The following is a 19,304-nucleotide window of genomic DNA, read 5'->3' as shown; positions in this document are numbered from 1 at the left end:
GGATGCTCCAAATCCTTCCCACAACTGACATTTCCTGGACACCCCCAAATCCTCAGGCCTGTTCCCCACCCACATCCCCAAAGCCCTAACAGACTCGTCCAGCCCAGGTTCCCTTAATGCTAGAACTTCCAAGATAGGCGCAACCTATCTGCACTTCCAGGGAACCAGACCCTCCCCAAGCACCCTCTTTGTCTTATGCCTAACCCTGAGTCCCTCCCCTGAGATGGTGCCCCAAAGGTACCCTCTTCACAGACACCAGTGTTTCCCAGAGGGTTGTATTTGTACCTTTGGTGGTGTGCTAAGGTTTGAGGCAGTATGAGGACAAACACTTGTTTTAAAAGTTTTGTCTCTAATACGCATTTTGTACAGAAGCCGGTAAGTGCAGGCATCGCGGCTTGGCTAGGACACGGTTTATTTAGGTTAAGAGTGTTTCCATTTAAAGTAGTCCACAAATGATCACAGAGGCTGTTCCCGAAGGGAGGGACACTGGAATATCAGAAGATTGGGAACCGACAACACCCAACTCGGCTGGGATCCCAGCCCCCCTTCCCCAGCGGTCCTCACCGCGTCACGCTCGCGGGTGGAAAATCATTTCCCACCTCCTATCCTGGCTCAAGGATGCGCTACCTCCCCCAAGCCCAGAGACCACACCGGTCCCAGACTCTTTAGCGGACCCCCCTTTTGGAGCCGGGGTCCCACGGAATTAGCCACCTCCCTCCCTCTGCTCCCACGGCCTCAGGAACCCCCACCCGAGGGTGGATGGGGGGCGTCACTGAGCACGATTCTCGATGCAACGATTCCTATGCAAGGGGCATTTTGAGTCCCCCCCATCCTTCCCTCGGACCCTAAACCCTGGTGAATCAGGGGTCAGGGGTGGGGCGGGTTTTGGTGGGGGCGGGGCAAAGGGCTAGGGGCTCAAGACACCAGGGGACGGGGTGGGGACTGGTTATATTGCCAAAGGGTTCAACTTCTTTAACAAGCCCCCCCGTTTCCCCTGACCTTCACGAAAGCCGAAGGGGGCGGGGAAAGGGGGTGAGGGTCTTTTCCAAAGGGTACTGACCTCTTCCCAACGTCTCCCTCTGCTCGCCAATCCGCCACACGTACCCAGCTTTTTAGTTCAGCTTTTCAAAATAACCACAATCATGATAAACTTCTACAAAACGTGATTCTCCTCCCCTCCCACCCCATCCCCCAAGTCAACAGTGTGGGATTCGGGGAGGGAGAGAGCGAGCTAAAGGGACTCTTTCCAAGTCCCGGCTCCCCCTTTTCCCCCCTGCCGCCAGGGTGCCTGCACCTACACGCATGCGCTGCATGACGCGCCCCCCACACGCATGTCGCGCCCCTCCTGCGCTCCGGGAACGCACGGACACGGGCCAGGGGGCGGGGCGATTGGGGAGGAATGAATGGCGGGGGGGTTTTCCTGAGCTCCGCGGCTCACCCTCCCCAACACACACACACACTCACACACACACACACACACCACACACACACACACACACACAGCAATAAGTTTCTCTCACTCAAATGTGGGCGGGGCGGGCCTAGCCTGTCGCTGGTGGGGGGAGTGGCGAGGGGGCGCTCTCAGGGATGGGGGCGGGGTTCGGAGACAGTGTGGGGAGGGGAGGTCTGCAAATCGTCCAACTCTGGTGCTAATGGCGGGTATTCTCAGCCCACCCGCAGGGCAGGGAGGGAGGGGTCGGCGTGGCCCCTTCCCCAAGCCTCCCCCACGCCCACCCTGGGTGCATGAACCGCCCAATGCAGAAGCTGCCGCATGTCACCCCCCTCTCCCCAAAGAAAAAGTGTCATGCCCCCTTCCCACCCACCTTCACTCCCCACCAAAATAAAGGTTTCCTTTTAAAAATTGCCTCCTGTGTGCCTGCTAGGAAAGTCTCCTGATTGCGGCTGGGGCGCACAGAGGGATTGGGACTTCTAGAGTGGGGCCCTATTGCTGGGCACAGTGGCTCAGGCCAGTAATCCAAGCACTTTGGGAGGCCAAGGACGCAGGAAGATCGCTTGAGGCCAGGAGTTCAAGACCAGGCTGGGCAACACAAGAGAGACCCTGTCTTTACAAAAAATAAAATAAAATTAGCCAGGTGTGGTGGCGTCTGTAGTCCCAGCTACTCCAGAGGCTGAGGTGAGAGGATCGCTTGAGCCTGGGAAGTCGAGGCTGCAGTGAGCTGTGATTGTGCCACTGTACTCCAGCCTGGGTGACAGAGTGAGACCCTTTCTCAATTTTTTAAAAAAGGGGAGGATGGGCTTTGGTGATCCTGACATCCGCTCCATGGCTTGCACCTTATTTAAGGCAAGCACCTGCCTCAGTTTCCCTGATGGTAAAAATGGGGATCAACACCTCTAACTGAAAATCCACTGAGGACTCAGTCTGAGGAACGTGAGCCCCCCCACGAGGGTGCCTAGTTCCCACAAGAGGGATAGACCTGGGTCCCCAGGGTGGGGTCAGGGGCTGAGGGCTCAGACTATATGTGCTGACTCTGAGGCCAGACTGTCTGGGTTCAAACTGTTTCAACTTCTTAGTAGCTGTGTGTCCTTGGGCAAGTCACTCAGCCTCTCTGAGCCTGTTTCCACCACTCTAAAAGGGTGGGAGGGGCGTCATTTAGTTTTTCAGCAAATATTGAGTGAATGCCTGCTGTGTGCCAGACACTGTTCTAGGCACTGGAGTGCAATGAAATCTCTACCTGTAGTGCTGTGCTAAGGGTTAAGATAAACTGTGTGCTTAGCACAGCACCCAGCACAAACGACCACAGCTGTCTTTTTGTTTTGTTTTGCTTTTGGGACAGGATCTCACTCTTCACCCATGCTACAGTGCAGTGACGCAATCATAGCTCACTGCAGCCTTCACCCCCTGGGCTCAAGTGATCCTCCCACCTCAGCCTCCCGAAGTGCTGGGATCACAGGTATGAGCCACTGCAGCAGGCCTGTCATTTATTTTGCAAACACTTAAGAGTTGGCTCGAGTGCAACACCCCTTCTAGCACTCACTGGGGGCGTGGAGTGAGGGATGCTGCTGCTCTGAGACTGTTCCTTCATCTGTATAGTGGAGGGAATATTTCCATTATACACTGGAGTGAGGAGGAAAGGAGTTACGAAGCGCCTGATCCACAGGATGCCCGTTGTATACCCACGCAGCTGTGATTCTAACCAGCAGGCTGCCTGACCTGCTGCCCTAGCAGGCTGAAGCAGCCTGTGCCCATCCTGCCCCATCAGAGACCCCCTGCAGGAACACACACAGCCACACAGATGGTCCAGTCGGGTTGGAGTTTATTTCTGCCAGAGCCTGGGAGGGTAAAGGACACTCCTTTAGTCCCAGAGGGAGCCTCCGAACCCTCAGAGCAACCAGAAGGGAGGGCAGAGCATGGGCAGCAGCAGGAGTGAGAGAGGTCCCCTTGTCCTGCCCCTTTGCAAGGGTTCAAGGCTGGTGGAGGCGTGGGGCTTCTGTCGCTCAGGGGTTCAGGGGTGGACGCAGAAATGGGGGAAGGAGAGTGGCTACGTAGAGAGGGAAAGCGAGATTCCTAAAAAGATGCACAGAGAGACCCTCAGAGAGGCCAAGAGAGACAGTGAGAGGGTAGGGAAGGAGAGGGAGGGAGAGAGAGAGAGAGAGAGAGAGAGAAGCAGAGGGAATGGGCTGCACTGGCTGAGGACGGTGGAGGAGCCATATCACTCCCTTCCTAATATCTACAGATCAATAATGAGGGAAGAAAGGAGGACAGGGAGCTGATGAGAACACAGCTCGCCAACTGTACCCAGTCCCCCCACAAGTAAGGTAGCTCCAGTCCTTGCCTCCCTGCCTGTCCCGCTCCTCTGTGTTTAGGGGTCATCCTTTGATGGGAGGTTGCAGGGGGCCCAGGTGGGGGTGATAAATGCCAGAGTGCTGCACCATTTCCAAAGGGCAGGAAGTCAGAGGGTGGGGTTCCTGGGACAGGGTCCCGTGGGGTCCAGGGAGGAAGGGGGCTGGGCCCCATCTGTTAGTGCATCTGGGGACAGGGTAGGGTCACTGGGGGTGGGCTGGTGGGGACCCCTCAGGCTCCGGGATGGCCCAGACCCAGGCTCTGCTTCCTCTGCCTCCTCGTCGGATGCCACGCCCTCCTCTAGTCGGAAGACCTGCCGCACCGTGCGGGTGGTGAAGGTGAGGGGGCCGCGTCTGTGGGGAGGAGAGACCAGGATACAGAGATGAAATGAGGGGAGGGGAAGAGAGGAGAAAGAGGGAGGCGGAGAGAGAGAGAGAGAGAGATGGGGGAGAGAGAGAGAGATAGGGAGAGAGAGAACAAAATAAGGGGGAAGAGAGGGATGAGATCAAGAGAAATGGAGGGAGCCGAGGCGAAGCAAGGGGGGGCAGAGAGATGAAGGACACACAGAGAGGAGGAAAGGAGAGAAAGGTGGTGGTGCACGGTGGGAAAGGAGGGCACAGAGATGAGACAGGGAGAAATGGGTGTGGGAAGAAAGAAGTTACCTGGATCTGGCTCTCCCGCAACACAGCCGCTGTTCCCACAGCCCCACACCCCCGTGGATCCCATTTCCCCCTGCTGTTGCCCCTGGCATGGCCTGGCGTCCCTGGGGTTTATGGAGTGAGGGTGCTGCCCACCCGTCAGGCCTGCAGGTGGGATGACCATACCGGAGCCGGTTCCTCAGTGTGGTCACTTCACGGTTCATGGACTCGGCCGACGCTGTGACATCTTCCAGCTCACGCTGCAGCCTCCGGCGGCCGGCCTGAGCCCGGGATGCCTCCTCCTCGGCCTCCTCCAGCTGCCGCTTCAGCTGCTTGACTCGAAGGTTTCCCTTCTCCAGCTTGATGGAAGCAGGGGCACTGGGTTATATCTCCAGGTCCTGTCATCACTCCCTCCCTCCCCAACAGCCCACTACTGCCCCATCCCTACTGCCCCCTGACTCTCTCTACCCCATCCTCTGCTCTGTTTAGGCCTTGTTCTTTTCCCTAAATCCCTCATGCCAGCCTCTACCCTGACCTCCAGTCTCTCCCCTTCAGGTTGTCTCCTACAAAGCCTCAGAAAGGTCTTCCTATACCCAGAGCTGACCCAGACCCTCCTGCTCACAATCCTTTCATGGCTCCCCAGTACCCCTGGGACAAGGTTCCAGCCCCTCAGCCTGGCATTCCAGGCCCCACAGAGTCTTTTTCTTGTCCAGTTCTCTCTTCCCATAAACCCACTGTCCAGACCAACTTCACTGAGATCCTCCCCAGACCCTACCACCTCTCTCTTCAGGGAGGGAACATACATGATCTGACCTCATTTCTTATCATTCAACCTTCCTACCCCACATTTTCTGGAGTCAATGAGCTCCCATCACAAGAAGCAACTTGCAGGTGCTGGAATGGAAGTGAGTGCAGATACCATCCTGGCACTTGGCACACCAGCAGAGGGTTGGAATCAATGACTGTGCAATTTATAAATTCTGGCATCTAGGAAGGGCCCTTGTAGGGAGCGGAGGCAGCCAAAGTGAGGGAAGAAGTTAAACTCTACCAAGAAGCTAGACCAGGACTAAAATAACAGATGTTTATCTAGACCATACTGATCTGCTTTTTGTTCTGAACTCACCAAACGTATTTCTATTATTCAAGCCTTTATACTTGCTGTTCCCTCTGACTGGCTCTTTTTCACCCTTCAGGTATCAATTTAAATGTCACCTTCTCAAAGAGTTCTTCCTGATCTCCCAACCTGAAGAGCATTCCCCAATGCTCTGTGTCTTCCTCTCTCTTCACTTTTTTTCTTCATAGCCCTTGTCACAATCCGTAATTATCTGCTTGTTTACAGGTTTATTATGTCTCATCCTATGCAGAAAATGTGAGCTCCATGAGGGCAGGGACTTCCTCTGTTTCGTTCACATCCATATCCCTAATGCCTACCACAGTGTCTGGCACATAGCAGGTGCTCAATAATTGTTTGTGGAATGAATGGCGACTAAAGCATAGCTGAGCTTTTAAGGGCAGAGGGACTGTGTCCAGACAGACCTGGGATCTGATCTAGGCTCTATCTCTGTGACTCTGATGCAAAATATATCCCCTTAACGTTTCAGTTTCCTCATCTATCTCTGTGACTCTGATGCAAAATATATCCTCTTAAAGTTTCAGTTTCTTCATCTGTGAAATGGGACTAGTGAGGAAATGCAAATATGTATTTTTTAAAAAGCAGTTGCTTATGACACAGTAACTGCTCAGTAAGTAATCAAGAACACACACTCTGGGGCTAGAGTGCTGAGGTTTGAATACTGACCCCACCTCTTACCAGCTAAATAATTTTGAGCAAGTTACTTCACCTTTCTGTACCTCAGTTTCCTCACATAAATAAGAAGGTAAATAATAGCACCTTCCTTCTACCATTCTGATAAGAATTAAACACACTAAATGTTATGTCTTTAGCACAGTTCCTGGTACATAGAAAGCACTTAATAAACATTATCTTTCGTTATTTTAGTCCTGGTCTAGCTTCTGGGTAGGGTTTAACTTCTTCCCTTGCCCTGGCTGCCTCAGCTCCCTACAGGGCCCTTTCTAGATGCCAGCATTTATGAATTGCAAACTCACTGATTCCAACCCTCTGCTGATGTGCCAAGTGCCAAGACGGTATCTGCACTCACTTCCAGTCCAGCACCTGCAAGTTGCTTCTTGTGATGGGAGCTCATTGCCTCTGGAGATGGCCTGTGCAATTTCTCAGTCAGCGGTCACACTCTCCACTGCTCCCTAACGATGTCAGCTGCTTACCTGATCCCGGAGCTGGTCAGCCACCCTCCGCTCCTCCTCCACCTGGAGCACCACCTCTTTAAGCCGCTTCTCAGCTCTGCGCACCAGCTTTCCAGAGAGGATGCGCTCTCTGAAGAGAGGGATGAGGAGGAGTCTCAGTAAAGGGGCTCAGCCTCGGATCTTGTCCCCACGGACTCATGCAGTGGCTGTCGTCTTGTTCTTGGATTGGCTTCTTCCCTCTTTCCTAACCCCTAACTGGTTCCCACGGTTTACTGAGGCCAAACACTGACATGCAGGCTCCCTTCTCCTCGGCATCCATGTCCTTGGCTTCTACTAGGACACCTCACATACCTGTTTCCTATGATGTTGTGAGTTATAATAAGTATATGTTTGGTCCCATTCAGTTTCCAAAGAGGATCATTTACAAACTACAGTTTACTCTTTGGGCCCATTCATTTTCCCCTGAAAATCATTTACTATCTCTCACAATTGAATACATCCTTTTTGTCCCTCTCCCCTATAAAGAAGATACTTAAGCCTCAACCATCTGGCCCTGTATAAAAAGTCTTATATTTTGTATGGCTCCTGTGTTCATGCACATTAATATATTTGTATGCCTTTTATTTTGTTAATCTATTTATTGTCAGTTTATTTCAGCAGACTTGAATCTTCAGAGAGGGAGGGAACACTGTTTTTGCCCTTACACCTGTCCTCTCCTGCATGGACCATCACATCTGGGGTGACGTCCATGTGATGGGACCTCTAGCAATCGGGATTGCTTGACAGCCACACTGGACACAACAGCCCCAGATGTGCTGAGAGGAAGGCACAGGGCTGAGGGCAAGTGGGAAGGCACTAAGCAGTGGAAAAGGATGCAAGGAGAGAGACTTCTTTTTTTTTTTTTGAGACGGAGTCTCGCTCTGTCGCCCAGGCTGGAGTGCAGTGGCGCAATCTCAGCTCACTGCAAGCTCTGCCTCCCGGGTTCACGCCATTCTCCTGCCTCAGCCTCTCTGAGTAGCTGGGACTACAGGCGCCTGCCACCACGCCCGGCTAATTTTTTGTATTTTTAGTAGAGACGGGGTTTCACCGTGGTCTCGATCTCCTGACCTCGTGATCCGCCCGCCTCGGCCTCCCAAAGTGCTGGGATTACAAGCGTGAGCCACCGCACCCAGCCTTCTTCTTTTTTTTGAGATGGAGTTTCACTCTTGTTGCCCAGGCTGGGGTGCAATGGCGCAATCTCCAGCTCACTGTAACCTCCACCTCCTGGGTTCAAGCAATTCTCCTGCCTCAGCCTCCCGAGTAGCAGGGATTACAGGTATGTGCCACCACACCCGGTTAATTTTGTATTTTTAGTAGAGATGGGGTTTCTCCATGTTGGTCAGGGTGGTCTTGAACTCCCGACCTCAGGTGATCCGCCTGCCTTGGCCTCCCAAAGTGCTGGAATTACAGGCATGAGCCACCGCGCCCGGCTGAGATTTCTTCAGCTAAGAATCATCTGGTCATTCTTTGCTCCCAGGGTGACTTTATTATTATTCTGAGAAAGGGCCTTGCTCTGTTGCCCAGACAGGAGTGCAATGGTGTGATCATGGCTCACTGCAGCCTCAATGTCCTGGGCTCAAGCGATCCTCCCACCTCAGTGTTCCGAGTAGCTAGGACTACAGGTGTGTGCCATCATGCTGGGCTAATTTTTAATTTTTATTTTTGTAGAGATGGGGTCTCAGCATGTTGTCCAGGCTGGTCTTGAACTCCTGGGTTCAAGTGATCCTCCTGCCTCAGCCTCCCACAGTGTGGGGATTACAGTTATGAGCCATTGCACCTGGTGCAGGGTGACTTTAAGCGACTCATGTACTCCCTCAGAACCTCAGTTTCCTCATTTGTATAATGGAGCAGGGGTCCCCATAGACCTCAAGCTACAGTTCCCATGAGCCCTGGGGCCCCTGGGTAACCCTGTGGACTGAGAACCACTTCTCTCATGAAGCTCTGGGGCCGTTTCCTTCTGCCTGTCCCTGAGGCCTCTCACTCTCATCATGTTCCACAATGAATTTAGCATCTTCCCCCAAAAACCCAATATTCCCTCAGTCACCAGGCCTTAGCTCCAAACAGTGTCTTCTTCCCCTGCCACCACCCATAGCCTCAGCTTCATTCCTTCTGCCTCCTGATTTCTCTTCTTCGTCCTCTCTTGTTCACAGCCCCAGCACCAGTTCAGGCCTCATCTTGTTCTGCTTGGACCATCACTCCAGACTCCTTCCAAACCTCCCAGCTTCCAGTCTCTCTCCTCTGATCCATTCCCACCTCAGCCCCAGAGAGATCTTTCTATACCTAGAGCTGGCCATGTCCCTCCCCAGCCCACAGCCCTCCCATGGCTCCCAGTCCCCCCCAGGGCTCCCCAATGCCCACAGAACACAGTTCCTTGGCCCAGTATTCAAGGCTCTGCGTGCTTCAAGCCTCATTTACCTCCCTGTCTCCCTGATCCCTCTCCTGGGTCCCAGACTCTCAGAACCAACCGCACTCGTCCTCCAAATGCCCTGATGTCTCCCCGACTTTCCCACAGAGCTGCCAACTGACTTGGGACTCTAAGCCCTGGAAACCCCATTCTTGTCAGCTCCAGCTCAAGTGCTTCCTCCTCTGGAAACCCTTCCCAAACCACTACATCTCAAGGCATTCCAGCTTCTTCTTCACCTGTGTCCCTTCAGCCCTTCTAGTTCACAGGCCTTCATTGCCATGTCCAGCTCATGAGTCTTTCACCTTGGGGAATCCCACCACACGTGGTATTGGACGTACCATGGAGGTAATTAGACATACTTCCGTGGCATGTCTGATTTTTTCAGTGACCAGCATGTGGGAAGGTAAACAGTACACTCCTCTTTTTTTTGGAGTTGGAGTCTTGCTCTGTTGCCCAGGCTAGAGCACAGTGGTGTGATCTCGGCTCACTGCAACCTCCACTTCCCAGGTTCCAGTGCTTCTCCTACCTCAGCCTCCTGAGTAGCTGGGATTACGGGCGTCCATTACTACTCCTGGCTAATTTTTGTATTTTTGGTAGAGACGGGGTTTCATCATGTTGGCTAGGTTGGTCTTGAATTCCTGATCTCAAGTGATCTGCCCGCCTTGGCCTCCCAAAGTGCTGGGATTACAGGCGTGAGCCACTGTGCCTGGCTGTGTTTTTTTTTTTTTTTAGAGACAAGGTCTTGCCGTTGCTCAGGCTGGAGTGCAGTGTTGTGATCACAGCTCGCTATAGCCTCAGACTCCTGGGCTTGAGCCATCTTCTTATCTCAGGCTCTTGAGCAGCTGGAACTACAGGCACGCGCTAACACACCTGGCTTTTTTTTTTTTTTTTTTTTTTTTTTTAGAGATGAGGTCTTGCTATGTTGCCCAGACTGGTCTGAAAACTCCTGGCCTCAAGGGATCCTCCCGCTTCTGCCTCCCAAAGTGCTGGGATTACAGGCGTGAGCCACCATGCCAGGCCAGCAGTCATTACTATGATGATGTCTTTTGGATGTTTCTAAACCACGTGTTTGTAACACAGCCTCCTTCTTCTCACTGACCAGCATGTGGAGGTCACCTTTCTCCCGTGGCCTCCGCTCTCACCTACCTGGTCTCTTGCTCTAGCTGCTCCTCAGCCTGGGCCAACTTAGACTCAAGGGCAGCAATGGTCATCTTGTGGCGGGCACGGGCCCCAGCATCCTCCTCACCCAGGCGTCCCCGTAGCTCCTGGATCTGCCGTTCTAGCTGCTGCCGCCCGCTCTCTGCCTTGGCTGAGAAACTGCGCTCAGCTGACAGCTCTGTGGTCAGTGACTCTACCTGCAGCAGGAGGGGAAGGAAGGATGTCGTGGTGGAGTCTCAAAGGGAAGGTGGTAGGTACATCCAGGCACCTCCAAGAATTAAGTGCACTGATGATTGTCACACACATAGCACAGAGCCTGAAACATACTAAATACTCAACAAATGTTAGCTTGTATTTTATTGACTTATCACCCACAGCACTGCCAGCCCTGGGTCTTAACATTTTGGATAGTTTTCTGCTTACTTTAATAAGTCCATGAGACCATCACAAACTTGTTTAAATGTCATAAATTCTACTTCTGACTGTGAGTGAGTCTATTCCAAGGGTAATCACACTTTTGTTTGCACCAGGATCATCTGGGGGAGCTTGTGAAAAAAAATGCAGACCTCTGGGTCTCACCCTTCAGAGTTTCTGACTCAGCAAGACCAAAGTGGAGTCTGGGAATCTGCACTTATAACAGGCATCTCAGGTGGTTCAGATGGGAGTTATATGCAGGAGCATTTTGAGAAACACGGCCTCAATAAACAGTAGGTGCTACGTGGAAAATGTGTAAACACACCCCTAATAATAGTTCCCGTTTATTTATTCGGCTCGTACTCCGAGCGAGGCCTTCTGCTGGGGACACGGAAGTGAGTCAGACCCAGTCTGATTCATACTTTATTTCACCCTCACAGGGACACAATGACTGGGTAATTAGCATATTCTCCTTTGTGTGTGTGTGTGTGTTTTTTTTAACTTAAAAAATTCTTTTTGAGACAGAGTTTTGCTCTGTTGCCCAGGCTGGAGCGCAGCTGTTACCCAGCTGGTGAAATCCCAGCTCACGGCAGCCTCACCCTCTCAAGCTTAAGTAATCCTCCCACTTCAGCCTCCTGAGTAGCTGAGATCACAGGCATACACCATCATCCCTGCTAATTTTTTTATTTTTTTATTTTATTTTATGTTATTTTATTTATTCATTTTTTTAATTTTATTTTGAGACCATGTCTTGCTCTGTTGCCCAGGCTGGAGGGTAGTGGCACGATCTCAGCTCACTGCAACCTCTGCCTCCCAGGTTCAAGCGATTCTCCTGCCTCAGCCTCTTGAGTAGCTGGAATTACAGTTGCCTGCCACCACATCTGGCTAATTTTTGTATTTTTTGTAGAGATGGGGGTTTCTCTGTGTTGGCCAGGCTGGTCTCGAACTCCTGACCTCAAGTGATCCACCCACCTCGGCCTCCCAAAGTGCTGGCATTATAGGTGTGAGCCACCACGCCTGGCCTCAAATGTGAAATAAAATGGTGATACAGAGAGCCAAACATTAATCAAATAAAAAAATCAGTAATAAATATTCTGCTAGTTTTATTAGCACAGTAATTCTCAACCAAGAACATTATGGGAGTGTTCCTGATTATTCCAGCAGCTGGAGATGAGAACCCTTTCGGCCCCATGCCCCTGCTGCTTCATGTCTCTGAACATGGATGTGTGCGGGTGTCATCCCGCACAGGCGTCATGAGTTAACAAAAGGCAAACATCACTGTCAGTAGCACCTTGGTCAAGAAAGAACTTTGCCCTTCTAGAAGCCCTTTCATGCACTCATCCTAATGACAACCTCTTCCTTCTCTCCAAAATAGCATGTTATCCTGACTTCTCAGGTCCTCACTTCCTTGTATGTCTTTAGTTTTATTACACACAGATGCATCCCTAGATCCTATAGTTGAATCCTACCCATTTAAAAAAGTAGATGTATGTGGGTTTTTGTTGTTGTTGTTGTTGTTTGTTTGTTTTGAGATGAAGTCTCACTCTGTCGCCCAGGCTGGAGTGTAGTGGCACAATCTCGGCTCACTGCAATCTCTGCCTCTTGGGTTCAAGCGATTTTCCTGCTTAGCCTCCTGAGTAGCTGGAATTACAGGCACGCACCACCACACCTGGCTAATTTTTGTATTTTTAGTAGAGATGGGGTTTCACCATGTTGGCCAGGCTGGTCTCAAACTCCTGACCTCAAGTGATCCGTCCACCTCGGCCTCCCAAAGTGCTGGAATCACAGATGTGAGCCACTGCACCCAGCCTATTTCTTACAATTTATCTGTTGAAGAATCTAGGTTGTTAGACTCGTAGAGTTCCTCTTGGTCTGGATTTTTCTGATCACACACTTATGGTCAAATTCAGCATTTATTTATCTCTCCTCTATGTTTCCTGGAAATTGGCAGCTGTGTCCAGGGACTTTATTCTTTCTTTCTTTCTTTTTTTTTTTTTTTTTTTGAGACAAGGTCTAACTCTTATCCAAACTGGAGTGCAGTGGCACAATTGTAGCTCACTGCAGCGTCAAACTCCTGGGCTCAAGCGATTCTCCGGCCTCAGCCTCCTGACTAGCTGGAACTATAGGTGCACACCATCATGTCCTGATAATTTTGTTGTTGTTGTTGGTAGGGACATGGTTTCACTTTGTTGTCCTGGCTGGTCTTGAACTCTTGGCCTCAAGCAATCTACCTGCTTCAGCTTCCCAAAGTGCTGGGATTACAGGTATGAGCCACTGCACCCAATCTTTCTCTCTTATTTGTGAATTTTTTTTTCTTTTTTTTTTTTTTTTCAGATGGAGTCTCACTCTGTCGCCCAGGCTGGAGTGCAGTGGCTCGATCTCGGCTCACTGCAACCTCTGCCTCCTGGGTTCAAGTGATTCTTCTGCCTCACCCTGCCAAGTAGCTGGGACTACAGGCGCCCGCCACCATGCCTGGCTGATTTTTGTATTTTTAGTAGAGACAGGGGTTCACCATATTGGTTGGGCTGATCTTGAACTCCTGACCTTGTGATCTACCAGTCTCGGCCTCCCAAAGTGCTGGGACTACAGGTGTGAGCCACCGCACCTGGCCTTATCTGTGAATTTTCAAGGGAATTTGTACCTGTGATATTGCTTTGTGTATATACTTTGTGTGTGTGTGTGTGTGTGTGTGTGTGTGTGTATGTGTGTGTGTGTGCTGCGTTTTGTCCATGGTTCCTTGATCATAATTTGCATAGCCCTTTTAGAGTAAACAGAACCTCTCTCTCTAACCTCCTCCTGCCCCCTCTTTCACTTGCACAAGGCAGAAACACTAATCTGACTGTGGGTCACAGGACCCTCACTTCAGAGGGGGAAGGAATGCTGCATAGAGAAGCCAGGAAGAATCTGAACAGACAGGCCTTGCTGGGTTTAGATCGGACCCTTTTTGTCCAATCACATTTCTACATGGTTGTTAATCACACCTATCCAGTGACGTCTCCATAAAAGGCCCAAGAGGACAGGGTTTGGGCAGCTTCTGGAAGCTGAGCATGTGCAGTATCTGGAGGGTGGCGCTCCCAGGAGGGCACGGAAGCTCCATGCCCCTCCCCCGTGTCCTGCCCCATGCACCCATGGGGGTCCACTCAGAACCTGGAATGTGACCTTAGTTGGAAATAGGATCTTTGCAGTTGTAACTGATTAATGTGAGGTTACACTGGATTAGGGTGGGCCTCAAATCTGATATGGCAGTTGTCCTTTTAAGAAGAGATGAGGGCCAGGCAACGGTGGCTCACACCTGTAATCCCAGCACTTTGGGAGGCTGAGGCGGCGGATCACCTAACATCAGGAGTTCGAGACCAGCCTGGCCAACATGATGAAACCCCATCACTACTAAAAATACAAAAAAATTAGTGAAATGTAGTGGTGGGCACCTGTAATCCGGCTACTCAGGAGGTTGAGGCAGGAGAATTACTTGAACCTGGGAGGTGAAGGTTGCAGTGAGCTAAGATCGGCCCATTGCACTCCAGCCTAGGCAACAAGAGCGAGACTCCGTCTCAAAAAAAAAAAAAAGGAGATGAGACAGAGCCACAAAGATGGGAAAATGCCTTGTACAGTTAGAGCCAGAGATTGCAGTGACACATCTACAGATGAAGAAACAGCAGGGACTGCCAGCACCCACCGGAAGCCAGGGGAGAGGCACGAATAAGAGGAACCAACCCTGCCCACACCTTGATTTCAGACCTCTGTCCTCCAGGACCACGAGAGAATACATTCCTGGCCGGGTACGGCGGCTCACGTCTGTAATTCCAGCACTTTGGGAGGCCGAGGCGGGTGGATCACTTGAGGTCTGGAGTTTGAGAGCAGCCTGGCCAACATGGTGAAACCCCGTCTCTACTAAAAATACAAAGATTAGCCAGGCATGGTGGTGTATGCCTGTAGTCCCAGCTACTTGGGAGGCTGAGGCAAGAGAATCACTTGAATCCAGGAGGCAGAGGTTGCAGTGAGCCGAGATCGCACCACTGCACTCCAGTCTGGGCGACAGAGCAAGACTCCATCTCAAACAAACAAACAAACAAAAAACAACAAGAGAAATACATTCCTGTTGCTTTAAGCCACTGTGTTGTGGTAATTCGTTATGGTGGCCCTAGGGAACTAACACAGCAACTAATTAATATTTTTTTAAATGTTGCTGTGAACTCATGAATTTAAACAGATTTCAAGGGATTAAATCAGTTGCAATTATTTTCCTCATTGAAGCTCAAGTTGCCCCACTTTGGGCCAGCATGAGGCTCTTCACGCTGACTTCTGCGTGCTCTTGACATAACTATACTATCTTCCCTGCTAATGGGTATCACAAAATGCTCTGGGTTACTCTTGTTCATTGCCTGCTCCAGATCTGGAATCAGCCACTTTGGAAGAAGCTCCAGTTTCTTTTCTTTTATTTTATTTATTTATTTTTTTTGAGACATTGTCTCACTCTGTTGCCCAGGCTAGAGTGGAGTGGCACAATTCTGGCTCACTACAACCTCTGCTTCCTGGTCCAGGCAATCCTCCTACCTCAGCCCTCAGAGTAGCTGGGGCCGCAGGCATGCGCCATCGCACCCAGCTAATTTTATTTTTTGTAGAGACGGGGTCTTACTGTGTTGCTCAGGCTGGTCTCAAACTCCTGGGCTCAAGCAATCCTCCCGCCTCAGCCTTCCAAAGAGCTGGGATTACAGGTGTGAGCCACTGCGCCCAGCCAGCCCCAGTTTCCTTTAGAGGGAAACAGCATTTCCAGATCACAATGTGGACATAGGGATACTCATTGCTACTGGGTTCCCTGTTTCTAGGCCTTTTGGGTGGTCAGAGAGACTGGATCTGTATAAAATATATCACCAATTCATGTGAATATGATGAAGTCAAATTGAGAACTACAGGTTTGCTTAGTTTTGTTTTTAAACTTTTTTTTTTTTTTTTTTGAGACAAAGTCTTGCTCTGTCACCCAGGCTGGAGTGCAGTGGCACGATCTCAGATCACTGCAACCTCCGCCTCCTGGGTTCAAGCAATTTTCTGCCTCAGCCTCCCGAGTAGCTGGATTACAGGTGCCCGCCACCACACTTGGCTAGTTTTTGTATTTTTAGTAGAGACGGGGTTTCACCATGTTGGCCAGGCTGGTCTTGAACTCCTGACCTCATGATCCACCCACCTCAGCCTCCCAAAGTGCTAGGATTACAGGCATGAGCCACCGTACCTGGCTTAAACTATTTTTTAAACATAGTTTATCACTTTTCTTTTTGAGACAGGGTCTCACTATGTTTCCCAGGCTGGAGTGCAGTGGTGCAATCATGGCTCACTGCAGCTTCGACTCCCTGGGCTCAGGTGATCCTCCCAACTCAGTCTCCTGGGTAGCTGGGACTATAGGTGTGCGCCACCACACCTGGCTAATTTTTAAATTTTGTGTAGGGATGGAGTTTTGCCATGTCATCCAAGCTGGTCTTGAGGTCCTAGGCTAAAAGCAATCCACCAAAAAGTGCTGGGATTCCAGGCGTGACCCACTGCGCCCAACTAAATGTAATTTCTTTTCTTTCTCTTTTTATTTCATATATATTTTTTGTAGAGATGGGGTCTCACTATGTTGGCTAGACTGGTCTCAAACACCTGGGCTCAAGCGATCCTTCCATCTTGGCCTCCCAAAGTGCTGGGATTACAGGCATGAGCCACCATACCTGGCCTGTTTTTTTGTTTTTTTTTTTTTTGTTTTTTTTGTTTTTTCCAGACGGAGTCTCGCTCTGTCGCCCAGGCTGGTGTGCAGTGGTGCAATCTCGGCTCCACTGCAAGCTCCGCTCCCGGGTTCACGCTATTCTCCTGCCTCAGCCTCTCCGAGCTGGGACTACAGGCCACCCGCCACCACGCCCAGCTAATTGTTTTTTTTGTATTTTAGTAGAGACGGGGTTTCACCATGGTCTCGATCTCCTGACCTCGTGATCCGCCCGCCTCGGCCTCCAAAGTGCTGGAATTACAAGCGTGAGCCACCGCGCCCGGCAGTTTTGTTTTTTTTTGTTTTTTGTTTTGAGATGGAGTCTTGCTCTGTCGCCCAGGCTGGAGTGCAGTGGCGCAATCTCGGCTCACTGCAAGCTCCACCTCCTGGGTTCACACCATTCTCCTGCCTCAGCCTCTCCGAGTAGCTGGGACTACAGGTACCCGCCACCATGCCCGGCCTAATTTTTTGTATTTTTAGTAGAGACGGGGTTTCACTGTGTTAGCCAGGATGGTCTCGATCTCCTGACCTCGTGATCTGCCCGCCTCGGTCTCCCAAAGTGCTGGGATTACAGGCTTGAGCCACCGCACCCGGCCACACCTGGCCTGTTTTTTTTAAAAAAAACTTAATCTCTTCTCTAGGACAACTATATCAGGTTCTTTGGCGCTGAGTACCCGGATGTCAAGGACGTAGTGGATGACGTAGTATCCCATCTTTGGATCATTTACTTTATCCCACATTATAACTCAATGTCTCAGAAAAACAAGGCTAATACTATCACCATCAATTAATTAAAGTAGGTTAAAACTTTTTTGCATATTTTCCCCATTCCTCTCCATTTAAAAAGTAGTCCTTACTACACATAACTGTTGACCATATAATTATTACCTTTTTTTTTTTTTTGAGACAGGGTCTCACTCTGTCATCCAGTCACCCAGGCTGGAGTGCAGTGACACAGTCATAGCTCACTGCAGCCTCAATCTCCCAGGCTCAAGCGATCCTCCCTCCTCAGCCTCCCAGGTAGTTGGACTACAGGCATGCACCACTGCATGTGGCTAATTTTTAAATATTTTGTAGACAAAATTGGAGAATGAGGAGAATCGCTTGAACCTGGGAGGCAGAGGTTGCAGTGAGCCGAGATCGCACCACTGCACTCCAGCTTGGGCAACAGAGGGAGACTCCATCTCAAAAAAAAAAAATTAGAAAAAAATTAATGAAGAATGCAGACGTTGGTTTGTCCTTGGAAATCCCATCGCTCTGTTGTCTTCTCGGCAAACTCTTACACTTCCTTTAAGATCTCTCAAGGCATCACCTCCACCAGGAAGCCTTCTCTGATGGCCTCTATCCTCCAGGCTAGGTTAGTAGTCCCTTCTAGGTTCCCACAGTGCCTGTGTTTCCTCCATTTTCACTTTATCTCTGTATTGGGATGGTCTGTTTCCACCTTTAGACTAAGATGTGTTTGAGGGCAGAGACTTAGTATTATCCATCTCCAGGTCCCCAGCATAACCCGGAATAGGATCTGGGCCACCAGAATCCTCAGAAAATATTTATAAATAATGCAAAGGAAAATATGCTTTTCTCCCTCTGCTGAACTCTAACTTATGCTTTAAAAACCCCAGCCAAATGTCTCTTTTTCCAAATGTTTTCTTGTGACTCCTGCAGAAAGTCTTTTATCTCTCTCTACTGGGCCAGGAGACTTCCATGATCACACTTGCTGGCCTTTAATGTGACAGCATAGTCCCATGTCCGTTTCCTCCAGGGAACTTCATAGGACAGAAGCCCCACATAATTCATCTTTGGATCCAGCCCGGAAGAAACCCCCAGAAATACAAGTGAATCATGCCTTTCCACCCTTTTAAGAACTCCTATTCAACCTTCAAAACCCAACTCAAATATCCCCTTTCTATATTTGTTGAATAGGAGGACTGAAGATTACCGTCCTAGGTCAGTGGGGATTGAGGCTGGTGGGGGCTGTCAATCGTGCTCACCTGCAGGAGCAGCTTGCGGTAGCGGTCATTGAGCAGCTCCGAGTTGCTCTGCTCCTCCTCCAGCTCTTCCTCCAACTGCCCCAGGCGGCCCTCCAGCTGACGCTTCTCCTCCAGAATGGCTGCCCTAGGGAGACAGGAAGGGGTGGGGATGAGAGGACAGGACGATCAGAGGAGGGTGCCTTGCCTCACACTACAGGACCCTGTGGTTAGCCCCACGCACTTCCCCAGCCTCACATCCCAGGGGCCCCGAGGTTAACCCCTCCCACCTCCCAGCGTCCTGTCCCAGAGCCCAGCCCCCTCCCGCCTCCCCCATCCTCACCTCCTGCAGATGCAGTGCCTCAGCCTCCAGACCCTTGGGGCACTTACTTGCTAAGGTTGCCATTGGCCACCTCATCTGCCATCTCATCCCGGTCCTGCTGGGCCTGCCGCCGAGCACGGTCCGAGGCGGCCAGTTCCTGTGATGACACAGAGAGGGGCGGCCGGTGGGTGTGAGGAGAAGCAGTCTGGGCACGGGTCTCACCCCTTCTCTGTCCCTCACACCTCAAGTCTCTTGGCTTTTTTCTCATGCTGTCCTTGCGTAACCCTGGAATGAGCTTCCATCGACAGACGTCTCCGAAGTCTGTCTCCTGAGCCCCTGACCTGTGCTCACCTCTTGCAGCCCAACCCCCAGGCCCCTCACCCTCTCCACCTTTTACTGCACACAGGTTCTCCTCTCAAACCTGCCTTCTCCAGGGTCCCCCAATCACCGGGCCAGACCCCCAGTGCTCTCCTCCCCTCCTCCGGCCCCCTCACCATAGCCTTCTCCCTCCTGCCTTCTGACTGCCTTCTCTGTCCTCTGCATCCCCTCAGCCCTGGTTCAGGGTTC

The 19,304-nt window shown here is 51.0% G+C and overlaps 1 protein-coding gene across 1 annotated transcript; it reads right to left on the bottom strand.

Annotated features, from left to right (window-relative positions):
• Positions 1–3,258: 3,258 nt before the first annotated feature.
• Positions 3,259–19,093, bottom strand: LOC115836980 (myosin-14-like). Its single transcript, XM_030821130.1, has 7 exons — positions 19,089–19,093; positions 18,806–18,894; positions 18,440–18,563; positions 10,292–10,500; positions 6,724–6,832; positions 4,627–4,799; positions 3,259–4,155 (listed from the first exon to the last, which is right to left on the bottom strand). Exons 2-7 carry the CDS (start codon positions 18,838–18,840, stop codon positions 3,912–3,914), a joined length of 894 nt encoding a protein of 297 aa, XP_030676990.1. The 5' UTR covers positions 18,841–18,894; positions 19,089–19,093; the 3' UTR covers positions 3,259–3,911.
• Between the last annotated feature and the right edge of the window lie 211 nt (positions 19,094–19,304).

Source organism: Nomascus leucogenys, chromosome 10, assembly GCF_006542625.1.
Source record: "Nomascus leucogenys isolate Asia chromosome 10, Asia_NLE_v1, whole genome shotgun sequence".
In the NCBI taxonomy this organism is placed as follows: Eukaryota; Metazoa; Chordata; class Mammalia; order Primates; family Hylobatidae; genus Nomascus; species Nomascus leucogenys.
This window is presented reverse-complemented; position numbering and strand designations above follow the sequence as displayed.